This window comes from Saccopteryx leptura, chromosome 2, assembly GCF_036850995.1.
Source record: "Saccopteryx leptura isolate mSacLep1 chromosome 2, mSacLep1_pri_phased_curated, whole genome shotgun sequence".
Lineage (NCBI taxonomy): Eukaryota > Metazoa > Chordata > Mammalia > Chiroptera > Emballonuridae > Saccopteryx > Saccopteryx leptura.
In genome coordinates this window covers 26839979-26860216 of record NC_089504.1, presented here as the reverse complement: position 1 = coordinate 26860216, position 20238 = coordinate 26839979, and the positions used below count along the sequence as shown (strand labels likewise).

The 20238-nt window shown below is 37.3% G+C and overlaps 1 protein-coding gene across 3 annotated transcripts in view; it reads left to right on the top strand.

Annotated features, from left to right (window-relative positions):
* The window catches only part of RAD23B (RAD23 homolog B, nucleotide excision repair protein), a 39370-nt gene that overhangs the window by 4812 nt on the left and 14320 nt on the right, over window positions 1–20238 (top strand). For all 3 annotated transcript variants that reach the window (XM_066367501.1, XM_066367500.1, XM_066367499.1), the window contains exons 2-5: window positions 9482–9563; window positions 12694–12773; window positions 14951–15225; window positions 19844–19899. In XM_066367501.1, the coding sequence (XP_066223598.1) occupies window positions 9482–9563; window positions 12694–12773; window positions 14951–15225; window positions 19844–19899 (493 nt within the window). The remainder of the gene's footprint in view (window positions 1–9481; window positions 9564–12693; window positions 12774–14950; window positions 15226–19843; window positions 19900–20238) is intronic.

Genomic DNA, 20238 nt, shown 5'->3' with positions numbered 1-20238 from the left:
CCACTGGTCAGGCTGGAAGAGTATTTTCTATAGGTAAAGACCTCCCCCCAACCCCCCAGGGAAACGGAGAAGAAGGGAGAGAGAGGGGAGGGGTAAACATCTGTTGTTCCACTCAGTTGTGGGAAACCCGCTCTTAACCAACTGCTAACTATCCAGGGCAGGTCAAGACCTTTAATAGAGTGTGTTTGGGGAATCAAAAAGGTCTGTATTGCTGATCTGGTAAATTAGGGTTGGGGGTGTAGGGTGGAGAGATCAGAGATTGGAGGGTTAGGCTAGGAGCCAGAGTCTGTAGGGCTCTAATCAGCTGGGGGTTTTCAAGGCAGATTAGGAAGCCTTTGGGAGATTTTAAGCGTAGGAGGAAAATGATTTTTTTTTTTGTATGACTTTAAAGTTTCTTGGACTGCTGTATGGAGGATAGATACAATAATAAGCAGGAGTGAAAACAGGGAGACCAATTAGGAGACTTGCACAGTAGTCTTAAGCAGTGGAGGCTTTGACCAGGGAAATACTGTAGAAATGGTGGAGATGAAGAGAAGTGGATGGATTTGAGATAATTTGAGAGTGTTATTGAGAGAATTTTTTGAAGGGTTGGAGTAGGGGAAATTGAGAAAGCAAAAATTAAATCTAGATTTTGGTTGTATAAATTGTGTGACTGCTTATGTTTTCCTGAGATATGGAGAGCTGGAAGAGGACCAGGTTTGGAGATTGGGGTGAGGACTTGAGATTTAAGTTTAAGATGCTTATTAAATATTCAAGTGGGAATGTAAAAAAAAAATGTATTACGAATCTCAATTCCAGAGAGAAGTTTGGGCTGACAATAGACAGCAGATATTATTGGTTGACTCAGTGTGTGGGACTAGATGGGATCATCCAATAGGCTTTTTTAATGCCGTCTTTTTTTTTTTTTTTTTTTTTTTTGAGCCCTAATGCCTTAAGCAGGGGTCCCCAAACTTTTTACACAGGGGACCAGTTCACTGTCCCTCAGACCATTGGAGGGCCGGACTATAAAAAAAAACTGTGAACAAATCCCTATGCCCACTGCACATATCTTATTTTAAAGTAAAAAAACAAAACGGGAACAAATACAATATTTAAAATAAAGAACAAGTAAATTTAAATCAACAAACTGACCAGTATTTCAATGGGAACTATGCTCCTCTCACTGACCACCAATGAAAGAGGTGCCCCTTTCGGAAGTGCGGCGAGGGCCGGATAAATGGCCTCAGGGGGCTGCATGCGGCCTGTGGGTCGTAGTTTGGGGACCCCCGGCCTAAAGTATGTACAGTATATGTTTAACATTTATGCTACTAGAATTAAAGAACATTGATGAGATTGTTGCTGGGTAATAGGATGTGGCCTAGGGCTGAATCTTGGGATACTCTAATGTGCAAAGATTGACTAGTGATGAGGTCAAAGAGCGACCCCCGTTAAACTAGGAAGAATGCAAGAAAGAAAATGTTTCAAGGAGGAGGAAAAGGTCAAATGTGTCTAATAATTGAGAAATCAAAAATAAGATTTAAAACAAGACGTGACCTTTGGTTTTGGTAATGTGGAAGTCATTATTGACCCTGATGGGTAGTCTCCATAGAGTGGCAGGGCCAGAAGCTAGATTTGAGTGGACTGAGGAATGCTTGAGTGATAAGGAAGTGGAGATGGTACCTATGGACATATACTGATAATTATCCTAGACATTGTCCTTTTTCCTGATGTAGCTGCCTTTCTCTGTGGGTTAAAACCATGAAAATGATTACAATAATTCTGAGTTTCACAGCATGTGGTAGACATTGTTTTAAAAATAAACCACACCAGTCTTGGACAGATAACTCAGTTGGTTAGAGCAGTGGTCCCCAACCCTCAGGCTGCGGACCGCTACCGGTCCACAGAGAAAGAATAAATAACTTACATTATTTCTGTTTTATTTATATTTAAGTCTGAACTATGTTTTATTTTTTAAAAATGACCAGATTCCCTCTGTTACATCTAAGACTCTTGATGCTTGTCTCGTAAGTTTGACAATTATATTTAAAAATATCACAGTTTTTACGCCGGTCGCATAATTTTATTTTGTGCATTTATCCGTCCCACCCTAAAGGCCGGTCCATGAAAATATTTTCTGACATTAAACCGTTCGTGGCACAAAAAATGTTGGGGACCACTGGGTTAGAGCATTGTCCGGATATGCAGAGGCTGCCAGTTCGATCCCCAGTCAGGGCACATACAGAAATAGATCCATGTTCCTGTCTCTTTATCCCATCTACTCTCTCCAAAATCAATAAATTTTAAAAATAAGTAAAAAGAAACCATACCAGAATTGTGAAAAATATGTAACAGTATAAAACATACAAAAGAAGTGAGGACCAGCATGATTAGTAAGTTGCCTGGGATCACACAATGACCTTTGTAGTTTCACTATCTATGAAAGGCAGTCTTGCTCATGCCCTGGCCTTCTATTCCTTAATTTCTCACCAAGTTATCTTTCCTTCTACTCTCCCTCAGTCCCATTGATTAATAACTAGTGCTTATCATTACTGTTAGCTGTAGCTCTTTCTCCATCCCCACTAATCTGTCTTTGGTATCCCATTTTACCTTCCCTCTGATTCCAGTTCTAATGAGACCTGTAATCCTTTTTATTCATACTTTTTCACTGCCCCCCCCTCATGTCGCATCCACCCTTGCCCTATGACAAATAGGGCTGGCGGTAATCACCCCCATGCAAGGGTCAGCATGGTATGTCCCTTGAACCAGGCTTCTGGCTGTATAGCATTTGCTTGTGACTTTGGGCAAGTTACCCAGTTAGGTGCCTGTTTCCTCATGTGTAAAATGAGAGCACTGCCACTGGAATTACTAACTTTATAGGGTTGTTTTGAAAGTTATATGAGTTTGAGATAATATAGAGTGCTTAGAACCGTGACAGTGGTTGGCAACATGGTCCCACTTACACCCTGTTGTTTTTGCTGGAAAACCCCAAATGTGATTAAATTGAGCCCCGCTTGTGCTTGCAGCTGTTCAACTGGAAGGTAAACACATGGTCGCATTGACTTGTCTCACTTAAATTCATGAACAGTAACCTTAACTAGGTCCTTAAGTACTTGATAGTCATGTATTTCCCTAATCCATTCACTCTTCCACTGCCCTAGGCAGATTTCATATCACCTCCTCTCCTTATTTTCAGCAGATGACCCTAGACTTTATATTTTATTGAAATTTTATATTTTATTGAGAATATAGAAACAGTTGGGACTTTTAAAAGGGCCTACCAGAGCTACCTACCTGCTAGCCTCATTTTATTGTGGATAGCCATCTATTGAGACTAGTCCCTCCATTTTTCCACTATATTCTACATATACTACTCCATCATCAATGAAGGACGTCACTCCATTAATTCTCCTTTTCTCTTCTGCATCATTCCTTTTCCATTTCTAGAGTATGCAAACATTTCCCCATCTTAAACCCCCCCCCCCCCCCATCCACAACCCTCTTTGGCTGGTGAAATGGGAGTACTATAACAATAATTTACCTGCCTTCATTGAGCTGGTGTGATAATAAGGTGAGCTCGTGGCTCTCAAAAAACAAATTCTGCTTTCATCAGTTTTCCATTATTGATGAATGTTTCCACTATCCTTTCTAAAGAAAGGTATGTGTAAATCTGAAATCCTCATTCTCTCAACTTGATGTAATCAGCAATTTCAAACAGTTATTAAGAGCAGTGTTCTGCCATTTTTTTTAGCTTGGAAGTTGTGAGATTATTTGATGGGTAATGTATAATATTTTTGTCACTTTTGGAAAGAAAGGCTAAATTTAAGCTTGCCGTAACACAGTGAATTCTTGCTGAAGGACACCACACCATCTGTTCCCTATAGTTTGCATAAAGTCCTTGTATAGTGTCTCAAAGAGCTAATTTTATAACTGAGTGAACTTTATAAACCCTTTGAAACATTATTTAAACTTTTTCCAGCAGAAGAGGTAGACTGGTGACAAATGACTAATATGCTCTAAATGAACAAGTCCTGGATGCTTCCAACAGGTAGATAAAAATTTGTCCCTTCTCCCCACACACTGCTGGTTGAATTAGGGATTTGGCTTTTTTTTTTTTTTTTTTTGAGTAGTGCATTCATTATGTCCATTCTCTGCCTATATAAAAACTTTAAAAGTTACAGGTAAACTTTTCTAGTTACTTGGTCTTCAAACTCTATGCCTCTTTTAATCTTATTGGAACTTATATTATGCAGACTATATTTTGGAATAGAATACATTAAAGTGTCATGAATAGGTTGACTTAGAAACCTAAACACCATAGTTTCTGTGTGAGATGTGGATTCTGGATATTATATTTAAAGTAGTAGATTTTGGAACCATAACCTCAATTAAAGAATTGATTACCTTTGTTTATTGTCTGTTTATACATTATTAACATTGTACTCTCAGTTATTGTTTCAATAAGAATATCACTTGTGCTATATATTTTCATTCCTTTGGGTCCGGCAAGGAGATTTTTTCTGTTGCACTGATGTCAACTAACGTGTTTATAATCAATTTGATTTTTAGAATTAGCAGGAGCCTACTTTGTGGGAGAAATTCAGGAAATACTCCTTGGTGCCTGTGCCAGTTTCTAGATGGAATGATATCACCCAGGGATCCAAAAAGGAAAGAAAAAGCTTTGCCTGTAGTGTGAATCTGTGAAATCCTTTCATAAACATATTTGGCTTGGGCCTTTCTTTTTGGTAATGGTTAATTGTCAAAATTAAGTTGATCTTGTTTTTATAATTTGCTAGGCTATTTAGTATTAGAACTACTGCTTAAATCTGTTCCCCAAATCGCAGTATATTTTTGTGTAATAGTAGTAAGCAATGGTTGGGAGAGTGCAATGAAATTTTCTTTCTTTTAGCTCTAAATTTTTTCTTAAATTACTAAAATAATTCAGGCTTGTTATAGTAAAGTCTATAAAGTAAAAAGTGACAGGCTTTGGGCCACTGGTCTACGTAACCACTGGACTCTGTATATGTAACTAATATTCTTATTATCTACATGTAATATATATAAACACTACACTGTTCTGTTGTTTTTTTAAAAAAAAAATTTATTGATTGATTTTTAGAGAGAGGAGAGAGAAAGAAAAAGGAGGGGAGGAGCAGGAAGCATCAACTCGTAGTAGTTTGTTGTATGAGCCTGGAGTTTTGAACCGACGACCTCAGTATTCCAGGTCGACACATTATCTACTGTGCCACCACAGGTCAGGCACAACTGTACTGATTTTTAAAAAATAAATTGCTTAGCCACTAGCTTTTGTCTTTTAAATATAATTACAAATATTTCATTCATTCATTCGTATGTGCATACATTCAGGGAATACCTTGGATATATAGTCATCATTTTGTTGTATTGCCTCATAATCAGATGAATGCATGTGCAGTAATGTATTTTATCATTTCACCATTGATGGATGTTTAGGGTTGTTTTCAGTATTACCTACAAAAATGTAGTGCACATATTTTTTTCAGGTATCTTTGAAGTACTTGTGTGAGCATCTGTTTAGCATTCGTTTCTAAATAGGACATTTTTGGATCTAAGGCTAGCAGATTGCTTCAAAAATGCCTGCATCAGTGCTCAGAAATATCAATGGTATTTGTTTACAAATACTGACTTTCATATGAGTAGCTGGGATTCAAATAGAGATATAGCACAAATTAAGGGAGTTAAATATTGTGAAGCTCTGTATATACGGCCTGGTGTAGAGTAAATAAGTACATAGCACCTGTGAGCTGTTGTTATTTATTTAACCAGATGTTTCAGGGCAGTTTGCATAGTCTTTTCCTGTGTATAGTTATAGCAGTAATGTAGAGTCTGGCCAGGCAGTGGCACAGTGGATAGAGCTTTGGCCTCTAGGACACTGAGGACCCAGGTTCAAAACCCTGAGGTTGCTGACTTGAGCAGGGCCTCATCCGGCTTGAGCCCAAAGGTTGCTTGCTCAGCTAGCCCTCCCCCCATCAAGGCACGTATGAGAAAGCAATCAATGAACTACGGTGCTGCAACTATGAATTTATGCTTTTCATCTCCCTTCCTTCCTGTCTGTCAGTCTGTGTCTGTGCCTCTGTCACTAAAGAAAAGAAAAAACAAAAAAAACCAGTAAGATGTAAAATATACTGTAACATTGAGGAAGCTGGGTTATTATAAACATTCAATTGCTGACCTAATCAATAAGGAGTAGTCTTAGAAGTGTTATGCTCAAGTACTGTATAAGAAGATTAAGGGGGCTATAATTTGAGACATTATTTTGGTACCTGAAACATAGAACTTAAATTTGTTAAATGAAAATGACTACTTTTAATGGTTGTTGGCCTGAACTAGGGTAGTGAGTAACGTGGTATGCACTGTAATGTCCACATTGGGAGATAAATGGTAACTGAACCACCATAGAACTCATTTGATGTGTGGAATATGGAAGAAGCAAGAGAAAAGCACATCACACGGGAATGGGGTAAAAAAGGATTGCCCATCGGCTTTTGCATTAGCTCTTTTAATAGACTATAGGCAAATCTTGGAGATTTTGCTGATTAGGTTCCAGACTACTGCAATAAAATAGTATCACAGTAAAGTGAATCATAATATTTTTGCTGGTGGGCTGGTGGCGGGGAGGTCTTGCCATCAGTTCATTAAAAATGTAACATCTGTGAAACACATTAAAATGAAGTATGCTTATATTGTTATGATGATCTCCCTTTTCCTGGTGGGGAAGGGAGGAATAAAAAGCCAGTCAATTATGTTTACTATTAGATATCGAGTACATTTTATTTATTTATTTACTTACTTATTTTTCCATTGATGGAGAGAAGGAAGGAAGAGAGCAAGAAGCGTTAACACATCCTTTCACTTAGTTGCTCTATTTAGGTGTGTACTTACTCATTGCTTCTCATATGTGCCTTATCCAGGGTTCAAAACTATGACCCCTGACGACGCTGGGTTGGCACTTTATCCACTGACCCACTAGGGCCGGGCAAGTATGCTTTTCTCTCTATTTTTTTGTGACAGAGACAAAGAGGGACAGATAGGGACAGACAGAAAGGAGAGAGATGGGAAGCATCAATTCTTTGTTGCGGCTCCTTAGTTGTTCATTGATTGTTTTCTCATATGTGCCTTGGGGGAGGGGGGCTACAGCAGAGAGTGACCCCTTGCTCAACCCAATGACCTTGGGTTTCAAGCTAGCGACCTTTGGGCTCAAACCAGTGATCATGGTGTCATGTCTATGATTCCGCACTCAAGCCAGATGAGCCCATGTTTAAGCCCGCAACCTAGGGGTTTCAATCCTGGGTCCTCCACGCTCCATCCACTGCACCACTGTCTGGTCAGACTGCTTTTCTCATAAAGCACACAATTTCCTAAGAGACGCAAGTGACTAGAAAAAAGTTTGGTTTCTTGAGTGTTAACCATGCTTTGTCTCTAGCTGAGTTACTGATAAACTCCCATTATTTAGGAGGAAATAAGCAGCAAAATCAAAGTTTAGTACCTGCTTGTTTATTAACTTTGGATAAAGTCGTCCTGGTTATTTACTGAGACTGTGGAGCTCAATTTTAGATCCATTCTGTTGTGATGCTTTACTGGAACAGGAGCATTGACACAGGGTTTAGCAGGCCATTACCTTCCCAAGAGAAACAAAGACATTAAGGTTGAATTGCCCATGCGACATCCAGTGAGGGTTTCTAGAAAATTTGGGTATGCATTACTGAAGGGTCAGAGGAGAACTGAATTAGAGATAGAGATGACAGGCATCTGGGGGTTATTAAAAGTAGGAGCAGATGAGATACATTATCCTGGTATGGGAGAAAAGGCAGCCTTAAAGGACTGGCTAAGGAAGAGGATTTCACAAAGGAGTGAACAGAGCTAGGTAGGAAAACCAGGAGAGATGGCTTTGTGGAAGCCAGAGGAAGACAGTGAAAAGGAGACAAGTCAATACTGTCAAACATGACAGGGAGGTCGACTATAATAGGGAAGGACTAAGAAATGCCTGATTCTGATATTACTGATATCAGAGATACTGGTAAGAGCAATCTAAATGGAATTGTAGGAGTAGGTATTACTGGATAAATGAAGCAGCAAAGTGAGAACAAAGTCCCTGTATCTATTGATCAGCACATTGGAGTAATGGGTGTGGGGCTACCACTAAGTAAAGGTAATGTGTGTAGTTAAGTTTCTGAAAAATGCTTGAGACTAAGGGAAGGAGAGTATAGCTAGCAGGAAAACAAAGGGTTGTGGGTTTTTAAGATGATAGAGAATTGAGTCTGTTTAAATGTGAATGGAAATGAACTAGCTTTGAGAGGGAAGTTGAAAATGAAGCTGGGGGAGGGGAGGGAACAATGACTCTAGAAAGGTACTAAAGAGCACAGGAGGGAGAACTTGGAATGGGGAAAAAATTAAGTTAAAAGGATACCTCTTTCACTTAGGTGGGAAGGAGATTAGGTAGATCTGGATGCAAAAAAATGTCATTTGTGAATTTGTGTGTGTTAATGTACATGAAGCCATATAAACATTACTATCTTTATTTTGGAAGACTATACCATAGTTAGTCCTTTGTATCCCTCTCAGACAGTTTTTACCTAAAGTTTAGAAATATCAACGTATCCAGTTTTTAAAAGTATTCTGGGAAACCAAAGGAAATGGAATTTCCCCTCTTGTTTTTTGTTCCATTGTAATGAAACTGGTTCCATTATATTTTACTCATGTGCCAGTCTACTTTCTGATCAGTTAGTTTCAGAAATTGATGTACTTCATCATGAGCCTATTGTCATGTAATTTTAGGAATCAGAGAGACCATAAAGATCATGTGCTGTATTCCAGTTCCTCTTACTTTATGGATGCAACTGATGCTGAGAGAAACTGAGCTACTTGTTTAAGATCACTTAAGTAGAACAGTGATTTTTCAGCCTTGGCTGAACTTTGGAACTGTTGTAAAGATTTTAAAAAAATAAGATGTCCACGTCCCATGCTCAGAAACAGTGTTTTTAGTTGGTCTTTGTAAAGCCCTCTTAGGTGATTATAATGAAACACTACCCGCTTTTAAAGTGAATCACTTGCCTTGTAACATTCATATTTCTCTTTCATTATTGTACATGGGCCATTTTATTTCTTAGAACTTTACTTTCTTACTCTGAGAAATAAGCCCATAAACATCATGATGAGAATCAATGCTTTTTGATGTTGAAATCTTTATTTTAAATAGATTTATCAGGTCAGTTGGTAAAGTTTTTTAAAAAAATTATGTGTATGTGTAACAGATGGTGGTATAACAAAGTTTATACTTCTTGTGCCTAGTAATATGGGTTAACCTAATAGTGAGTCTTTTGATATTGTAAAGACATAATCATTGAGTTTTTGGAAGCATTACTATATATAAACATTTTTTCTTGCAGCATTTATTCAGATTCTGGATATCATTAGTTGTTTAGACTTTTTTAAAAATAATAAATGCAAATCTTTATTTTTCCTATAGGTGAAAGCATTGAAGGAGAAGATTGAGTCTGAAAAGGGGAAAGATGCCTTTCCAGTGGCGGGTCAGAAATTAATTTATGCGGGTATGGATTGAATGTTGAAATTAATGTGCCACTTTCTTCCTTACAGTAAGATTCTTTTAGTTTTAGAAATAGTCATTTTAAGGATTGTAGTGTATACAAATTGATTCTGTCAGAAACATGATTGTACAGATAGAAGCAGTGAACGAGCAGTCATTTGAAGATAGTAATATCTAGGCCCCTCTTTATTCACATTTGGTTTGTATATCTCTAATGATGTTAGTTTTAATTTTTTGTAAGTTTTTTTAATTTTTTATTGAATAAATTTGATGTGTAACATTGTAAATTTAAGGTGTACAAATTATAGTGCTGTATTATCTGTATAGTGCATTATATCTGTGGCTATGTACTACTAGTTAGAAGTTTGTACCATTAAACACCCATTATTGAGTCTTAGCCCCTCCCCACTCTGGTAACTGATGCCCTCGTAACTGTCATTTTACTCTGTTTTTTAATAGGTTTAACTTCTTTATATTTCACATATATGTGATACATACCCTATAGTACTTGTCCTTCTCTGTCTGACTTATCTCACTTAGCATAATTTTCTCAGGATCCATCCATGTTGTCATAAATGGGAAAATACCTTTCTTATCGCTGAGTAATATTCCGTAGTGTTTGTCACCTTTTATCCATTCATCTTTGGGCATTTGGGTTGTTTCCATATTGGCTATTGTGAGTAGTGCTATGATAAACATGGCAGTACATTTTTGAGGAACCTCCATATTATTTTTCATGGTGGTTGGATCAATTTATATTCTCACCAACAGTGTATAAGGATTCCCTTTTCATCATTTTGTTAATTGTTCCTTTGTACAGTAGCTTTTGAGTTTGGTGTAGTTCCATGTGTTGATTTTTTTTTCCTTTGTTGTTTGTGCTTTTGGCAACATTCCTAAAACATTATTGTCAAAAACAGTATCGGTGAGCTTCTTCCTCTGACTTTTTCTTCATTCTTGAGTTTATTGGGGTTCCCTTTGTTTTATTCTAGGAGTTTTATGGCCTCAGATCTGATTTTTAAGCCTTTGATCCATTTTCAGTTAATTTTTGTGAGTGATATGAGCTAGGGGTTTGGGTTTATTGTTCTGTGTGTTTCTCCAATTTTCCCAGCATTGCTTGGTAAGGAGACTACTCCTTCCTGGCTTTTGTATTTTTAACCAGCCTGAGACTTTTTAAAATCTATTGAAATGAAACTATTATACTGATTGTTTTTGTATGTACTTGGAATTATTCTTGTGAAATTAAATTTCAGTTCTTTTTTTTAATAAAATACCCAAACTGACTGAAGAATATAGAAAACCTTATATATCAAAAGATACAATTAATGACAGGAGAAGAAAAGGTAAATATTCAGATTATATAAAGAGCTCTTGGAAAATAATAAGGAAAGAATGACCCATTAAAAAGTTAACAAAGGATATGAATAAGAAATTGCATTACTGGCCTTACTAGTAATCAGGAAAATATATTTTAAATATAGACTTGTTAATTGACTTTTGTGGAGAAAATGCTTTTCTTTTTTCTATGAAATCAACATATCATCATTGTAGATGTCAGTAAGGTAGCGGGTCTTGGATGGCCCATGGATTCTTATCTCTTCTTAGAAATTTTGTTGTATTATCTTAACTGAGATGATTTAAAGAAAACACCCCAAATTAGGAGTCAGAATCCTAAAAAGGCAGGTAGTTGGCAGACATAAAACTAAAATTTCTGGTTCCTAGTCTTGGTTTGTTTTCTCAGTCCCATATAGAGAGACTATTCCTTTCAGTCTTAATGCCAATAGCTTTTTATGCAGTAACTTTTTTTTAAAGATTTTATTTATTGATTTTACAGAGAGTGGAGAGATGGTTGGGGGAAGTGAGAAGTATCAGCTCATAGTTGCTTCACTTCAGTTGTTCGTTGCTTGTCATAATGTGCCTTGACCTGGCAAGCCTAGAGTTTTGAACCTGTGACCTCAGCATTCTAAGTCAATGCTTTATCCACTGCACCACCACAGACCAGCCTATTCAGTAACTTTTTTTAAATGGAAAACTAAATTCAGGGAAAAGAAAACCTGAAGGAATTCCAACCTAGCATTTGACCTTCAGCATTATTGAAGTCTTATGTAGTTCTTTGCGTCTTACCTAATTCTGTATCTTGTTGGCATTTCTGTGTACTAAATCATTTTCTAAAAGTACTTTTTGAGCATCTCACTTTTATAGCATTGGAATATTTCTGTTTTGCCAGGCATCTGGTATTTGTAGGAGCAGGAAGTTTGTTCTTTTCTCATTTCTCCCATGAAGAACAATTATAGGTTATTCCCCAACAATATTCCTGTGCAGTCTCAATGTTGGCTTTTTGTTTGGTTTTCATAATTTACTTTCATAGGAATATTTAAGGTTAATATTTAAGGTTAAATATTTCCTTAACCAGCAAGTCTTTTTATTATAAGTATTACTTTTAAGAATTGTTTGGGCCTGACCAGGCGGTGGCGCAGTGGATAGAGCGTCGGACTGGGATACGGAGGACCCAGGTTCGAGACCCCGAGGTTGCCAGTTTGAGCGCAGGTTCATCTGGTTTGAGCACAGCTTAGCAGCTTGAGCCCAAGGTCGCTGGCTCGAGCAAGGGGTCACTCGGTCTGCTGTAGCCCCTCTGGTAGAGGTACATATAAGAAATCAATCAATGAACAACTAAGGAGCCACAGTGAAAAATTGATGTTTCTCATCTCTCTCCCTTCCTGTCTGTCCGTCCTCTGTCCCTCTCTCTGACTCTGTCTCTGCCACACATACACAAAAAAGAATTAATTTGGGATATCTACACTGCTCACAAAAATTAGGGGATTATTTTATAGCTTCATATTCATTTTGAAATATCCCCTAATTTTTGTGAGCAATATATATACTATATATGTGTTTGATATCTTTTATTTTTAATTTTTATTTTTGTGTGTGTGTGTGATGTCTTTTAGTCAGATGCTTATGCCTTTTTAATTGTGTTTCCATTTATATTATTATCTTGGCTTATTGGTTAATGTTTCTCTTTTGGGAAAGTATTAATTGATAGAATTGGTGTTGGTGATTGTTTTAACTTCATTATGTTTAAGACAAAGGTTACTGTGCCTTAAATAACATTTTTTTTTCTTCCTTAATAATACTAGGCAAAATCCTCAATGATGATACTGCTCTAAAAGAATATAAAATTGATGAGAAAAACTTTGTGGTGGTTATGGTGACGAAAGTAAGTTTCAGCCTTATTCTGTATATCTTCATGAATGTGAGTTTTTAAATAATAATAATCCCAAGTCCAACCTTTTTATACCTTTAAATCAGTGGTTCTCAACCTGTGGGTCGCGACCCTGGCAGGGGTCCAACGACCAAAACACAGGGGTTGCCTAAAGCCATTCAAGACCCCGAGGTCGCCAGCTTGAGCGACCAGCTTAGACCCTAGTTCGCTGGCTTAAGCAAGGGGTCACTCGGTCTGCTGAAGGCCCGCGGTCAAGGCACATATGAGAAAGCAATTAATGAACAACTAAGGTGTCGCAATGCGCAACGAGAAACTAATGATTGATGCTTCTTATCTCTCCGTTCCTGTCTGTCTGTCCCTGTCTATCCCTCTCTCTGACTCTCTCTCTGTCTCTGTTAAAAAAAAAAAAGAAGAAGAAGAAGAAAGTAACAATAATTGATAACATGCAGTAGAAAACATGGTTCAACAAAAATTTTAACTACTACATACTTTTGTACTGAGGAGTGCAAAAATAACAGTTTATAGACTTAAAAAATTTCAGTCCATTAAGAGCCAAATATATTTTGCAGTATTCAAGCACTAGTCATTAATCATTAAACTTTACCTATAGAGGAACAGATCACAGGAGGAAATTTTTTCTCATCTGTTATTTTTAAATATGATAAAATACACATAGCACAAAACTTATTGATATAACCATTTTTAAGTGTGTGGTCCATTGTCATTAAGTACATTCACTTTGCAATCATCACCACCATCATTTTCTAGAACTTTTTTGTCTTCTCAAACTGAAACTGTACCCATTAAACAGTAATTTTTTCCATATCCCCCCAACCTCTACGTACTTCATGTAAGTGGAATCATAAAGTATTTGTCCTTTTGTGACTGACTTATTATTTCAAGGTTCTTCATGTTGTAGCATCACTGTTCTTTTTAGAGTTGAATAATATTTCATTGTCTCATCTAGTTTTATTGTACATTGTGCATAATGGAAAATGTGGGGGCCACACGTTTGGTTATGTATTCATTATTGGGTTTGTTTGTTTTTTTGAATTATAGTAGTAATCTTGAATCTTAGAACATAACTAAGAGTTAACAGGATCGGTTTCAGAATAGGTGCATGCATTTGAAGAATAGCAACTTGGAGCCAAGCCTATTCTTTTTTTTTTGTTAATTGATTTTAGAAAGAGAAGAAGAGGGGAAGAGAGGGAGAGAGAGACATCGATTTGTTGTTCCATATATTTATGCATTCATTGGTTGATTCTTGTATATGCCCTGACCAGGGATCAAACCTGCAATGTTGGCATATTGGGACAATTCTCTGAGCCCAGCCTATTCTAATTTACATAGGGTTCCAATGATAATTGTGCTTGCTCTCAAGTTCCCTGCCCCTACCTTGCATAAAGACTCCTAACAGTATGGTTTTTACCCATACATAATTGCTTTCTGTTCTATGGAATCTTTATGGCTCTGCTTCTAGTTCAGAAAATGCAAAGCATGTGGTTATAACTTTATTTGGCCTTTTTCCCCCCTGTTTAACTACATAGACATTTCAGAACTTTTGTTAACCTCTTTGTACTTAAACCTATCAGCGTTGACCTTTTTTTCATATTAACTTGATACAAAGGCTGAAATTTGTTGAGTAGAGCTAATTGAGGTTGATAGTTAAGATAATATATATGCTCTCAGTCAACTTTGAAAGAGTAACATGGACCCAGGCTGGTGGCTCAGTGGGTAGAGCATTGGTCCAGTGTATGGACCTCCTGGGTTCAGTTCCCGGTCAGGGCACACAGGAGAAGCAACTGTCTGTTTCTCTTTCCCTTCTCTCCCTTTTCCCCTCCCACAGACAGTGGCTTGATTGGTTCTAGCGTGGCCCTTGGGCACTGAGGATTGCTGGGTTGGTCCAACAATAAGCCATAGGTGCTAAAAATAACTCGCCATTCAAGCATCAGTTGCAGGGTGGATCCCAGTGGGAATCTATCTCACTATCTCCCCTCTTCTCACTAAAAAAAAGAGTAGCATAAATAGTGATTCAGTGTGTTAATGTTGACTATTACATCACTTGACAAAGTTATGTTCAAGTTGTTATTAGTGTTGTGTTTGTAGCATTCTGTTTCAATACAGTCTAGTATTTTGTGATCATTCATTATTTTGCTTTTTAATGTGTTTAGCCTAAAGCAGTGACAACACCAGCACCAACAACAACTCAGCAATCAAATGCTACCACCACTACCACAGTTAGTTCCTCCACAGCACCAGCTGTGGCTCAGGCCCCAACCCCCACCCCTGCTTTGGCTCCCACTCCCACTCCCACACCTGCACCTATCACTCCAGCCTCAACAACAACATCTTCTGAACCTGCACCTGCTAGTGCAACAAAACAGGAGAGCCCTGCAGAAAAGCCGGCAGAAACACCAGTGGCCACTAGCCCGACATCAGCTGACAGGTAAGCACTGGATTCTGGAAAATTGTATCTCAAAATACATTCAAATACATTCATAACAAGAACTTCCTGCATGCGTTTATTTTGATTTTTGTTTTGATCTAATTAACTTTCTAGCCACTGTTAACTTTTTCTAAACTTTGAAGTCTTGATGAAAACTGTACTTATGTGTAAATTTCCATAATCTAGGTTTGTATACTCTGCATTTTATTTTCCAGAGGGAAAGGGAAAGAGGATCATAGTCATTATTCATTTTCTGTAGAAAAGTTTGGAAATACATATGACCAAAAAGGAGAAAGAAGAACTATAGCCAAAGCAAATGCTTTAGTTCTCTTGGCTAAAAATTATACAGGGCTCCCAGCTTTATCTGAGCACAAGTTGTAGTATGTTAAGTGTGCACCGCCTTGGAGCTGTTTGTATTGTGACTTCAGTGCAGCTCAGGACTTCAGTGGCAGTAGCTGGAGTCCTCAGTGTCTGAACCAGACACAGTGGAAAACTGCAGCAGTTGGAAACATTTACTGACACGGGAGGATATTTACAATAAATAGAATGATCAGGAAGAATTTAGTCATGATTCTTCAGTTCAGTATTCTGCCTTTAAGTGCAGTTTCTATGTCTGACCTAGCGTGTTTGGAGGGGTTTGAGTCACTTTGTTCATTGCTCACTTGGGTCCTCTTTTCAAGCACTTGATTCCCTAATCAGTGGTCGGCAAACTCAGCAGAGCCAAATATCAACAGTACAACGATTAAAATTTCTTTTGAAAGCCAAATTTTTTAAACTTAAACTATATAGGTGGGTACATTCCTTATCGAGGTAGCGCCTGCACGTGGTATTTTGTGGAAGAGCCACACTCAAGGGGCCAAAGAGCCGCAGTTTGCCAACCAGGGCCCTAAGTGGACAGCACAAGCTCAGGTGATAAAATATTTTCCCAATTTCTACTGCTACACCTTGCATTAGGCTTCTGAGGCACCACTGCCAGACTAGATGTTTCTCCCTGTATACAGATAAAATGCATTTAACCCTTGTACCCAGTGGGAAGCAATCCCAATATATGCTATTATATCAGAAGGCTGTTGTCAGTTCTGTGTATGGGAGAAAACTTACAGATTTCAGAGACAGGTTTCCTGAACTGTTTAAATGCTGTAAATGTAATTAAATATGTCTGGAGTCTGTATACTATATCTTTCATAAATGCTTTAAGCTCCTTAAAAACCTCAGTGTTATTTCAGAGTCAATCATATGTTTTAATGTGCTAATACTAATACCATCCATTCAAATTTCTGTGTTATCACCATTCTTTGTGTTTCTCCCTCGGGGGTATAGTTTTGTCTACCTAGTCTAAGAGTGAGGATTACCTTTTCAGACCTACAGAGGTTGAGTGAATGAGTTGATAGTGATCCAGAAAAGCAGACCCGGAGTTGCTTACATAGTTGGGCTTTGTACACCAACTATTTACTCTTATTTCCCAAAGTTTTGCACCTCAGAGAAGGATAACACAGGAGGAGAGGAGCTTAGAAAACAAATTACTTAACTGTGCCTCAGTCAATGTTTAGTGTCCTGTAAAGCAGTGGTCCCCAACCCCCGGGCCGCAGACCGGTACCAGTCCATGGGCCATTTGGTACTGGTCCGCAGAGAAAGAATAAATAACTTACATTATTTCCGTTTTATTTATATTTAAGTCTGAACGATGTTTTATTTTTAAAAAATGACCAGATTCCCTCTGTTACATCCATCTAAGACTCACTCTTGACGCTTGTCTCGTAAGTTCAACAATTATATTTAAAAATACCACAGTTTTTACGCCAGTCACATAATTTTATTTTGTGCATTTATCCATCCCACCCTAAAGGCCGGTTCTTGAAAATATTTTCTGACATTAAACTGGTCTGTGGCCCAAAAAAGGTTGGGGACCACTGCTGTAAAGCACAAAACTTAGATAATTATTCTGGTATGAATCTGAGGTGTGTAGGAAAGTTTGTCCATCACCACGGACCTGACATTTTGTTATTACGGATTTGTTTCTTAAATTAGTTATGTTTTTTAAAAACTATCATAATGCAAATTCCACTCTTTCTTCATCCTCTGAGGTTGATAGGTGACTTAGAAACCACTTGTGCACAAGAACTGTATTGTTTATAATTGGGAACAAATTGTAACTGACTTAAATATTTGTTAGTAAGGGAATAACTTGACCGGTGACTTACTCATACCAGAAAACGCGTGCTACTCGAAGTGCATTCGTCAGTAGGCAGCCTCATCATCATTGGGAGTTTGTTTAAAATTTGTTCTTAAGTTCCAGCTCAGCCCTCCAAATCAAAGTTATCTAGGGCGTGGGCCCCAGAAATCTGTATTGTAACTAGCTCTCCTGGTGATTCTTAGGCTTCCTGAAGTTTGGGAAGCCCTGATGTCCAGTGCCACCGGCCAGCTACAGCATGCAGTATATATTATGTTAAATGAATGTGGTTTCAGGGCTTTGCTGTCAAATGTAAAAAGCAGATTGCAAAATGATACAGGTAATAACCATAAACCAAACAAAAACCACAAACAGCATTGAATATCTTGTGGGTATGCATATTAATGTGTAGAAAAGCAGTAGCAGAGGAGGAATGCACTAATAGGTGGTTTCCTCTGTGGACGGGGAGAGGAGAAGTGGTGAGGTGGCATCAAGAATGAGGACAGTGGTTAAATAATACCTTAGGCTTAGCTGTGTGATCTTTAAAAGAAATTTTAAAGCAATGTGCAAAAATAGCACAAATTATTCTGTAAAAGAAAGATGATGAAGAGGCCAATCCTACTAGATAATAAAAAGTATTATACATGGTAACAATTACAATTTAGGATGGCTCTTGCTAGAAAAACTGCTCAAATAGTTGGTAGACTAGAAATAGAAGAGAATACTTATAGGGACTTAATATAAGATAAAGATGTAATTTCAGACCACTGTGGGGATAAGGCTGTTGGGTTAAATGCCTAGCCTTCTGGAAGTGCATCACATACCTTACACTCACAAACATAAATTCCAGATGAATAAAGATTTAATGTAAAAGTGAAACCATAAACTGGAAGAGAAAATGGGAAAAGTAAAAATAATCTTAACCAAAAAAAGTTATAAAAGGGGAATGATTAATAAATTTTACTACAGAAAAAATTTAAGTGTTGGCAGCCAAACTAAAAATTTCTTAGAAGGAGATTGATACAGAAGCTGTGGTTGTACTAACATGAAATAATTATTAAGTTAAATAAAGCACAGAAGAGGACATGGGTCGTCGTCATATAGAAACTGGTAGCAGTGGTTATACCTGGACAGGAATCAAGTTTACCTCTACACATGTTAGTTTTACTATTTCGTTAATGAAGATACTGTAAATATTATACCAAAGTGTTGTAACAATCATATTGGGTATTACGATGCCAGGCACTTTGCTAAGCATTTTACCTGCAGTAACCCTACACACAGCATTTTGGCATACATGGATACTATTGTTGACCTCACTTTATTGATGAAGAAACTGAGCCTTGGATACTGTTGTTGACTTCACTTTATTGATGAAGAAACTGAGCCTTAGGAGATAATTTATGAGTTCAAACTAAGTGTTTTCCCTTGCTTTTGCTATGCCACAAAGGTTTTCTCAGAACTGAAGTGCACTGTGTGTGTATTTTTAAAATTAGAACAGAGGTATAAGTGTGTCAGCTTGTGTGCATGTTTTAATCTAAACTGCTAACTTCAGTTTATTTGTCTTTGGCCTATTCTTCATGGTCTTTTAAAGTCTTATTTTTGTCTACTTTGTTTTCCAGACTTATGTGCAGTTGCCCAACAGAAGCAGTCTAACCTTTCAACTGATTTACTTTCAGTCACAACTTGGCTTTGTCCACCTCTGCATTTTTTGCTTATGCTTTGTTCCCTGACTTGAAGTCCTTTTCTTTTTCTTTCAGTTTTTGTGTTTAAAACTTACCTAAAAGGTCTAACTGAAATTCCATTATGTAAAGACTTCCCAGGCCTTTCTAGCTCAGTGCAGTTTTTACATGTGCTTTTTATTATGTACTGCTTTTGTTACTTTTCCTGTGATTTGACTTATAGGTTATTTAACTTCTCATTCTTTCAGGGAAATAGTTATGCATTATCTTTTTTTGTATTTCTTAAATAGTAAGCTATCTGTGAGGATGTTATTTGATATCTTTGGATATTTAAAATGATGGATTTGCAGAACATGATGAGTATTGAGATTGAGTCTTTCCACCTGACCTGTGGTGGCACAATGGATCGAGCATCAACCGGGGATGCTTGAGGTCTCTGGTTTGAGACCCAGGCTTTTCCGGTAAATGCACATACAAGAAGCAAATACGAGTTGATGCTTCCCACTCCTCCCCACAACCTTTGTTTCTATTTCTCCTCTCTAAAAACCAATAAATAAAATATTTAATAAAAAAGAAAGATTGATTCTTCCCAAGTTATAAATGTTATAGATAAAGCTTTGGGGTTTAATTTAGGAAACTTTAAATACCATTAGCCAGACTTTTACATTTAATTGAAATCAAAGACTCTCTTTACAAATCATTTATTAAACTTTAATGCACATTTTACATACTTTCTGAGAACGATTTTCTAAAATCCTTTTTACAGTACATTGGGAGATTCCTCTCGGTCAAACCTTTTTGAGGATGCAACAAGTGCCCTCGGTAAGTGACTGCATTGTAAATAAGTTTATAAGAGATAGGGAAGAGGTTTAAGTTTTATATTTCTAGATTATTATATTTTTATGGTTGCTTATAATTTAGCTGCTAAATGATTGATTTAGATAATTATTCAATTAATGTTGCTAAAGACTTTGTAAATGTTTTATACAATGACTTTTTTAAGATGGGTTTTTAAAATTTTCAGTTACACTTGACATTCATTATTATATTAGGTTCACATATACAGCATAGTGGTTGGACATTTATTTAACCTCGTCCCCCCCCCCCCCATAAGTGTTGTACCCACCTGGCACCACACATAGTTATTTCAGTATTACTGAC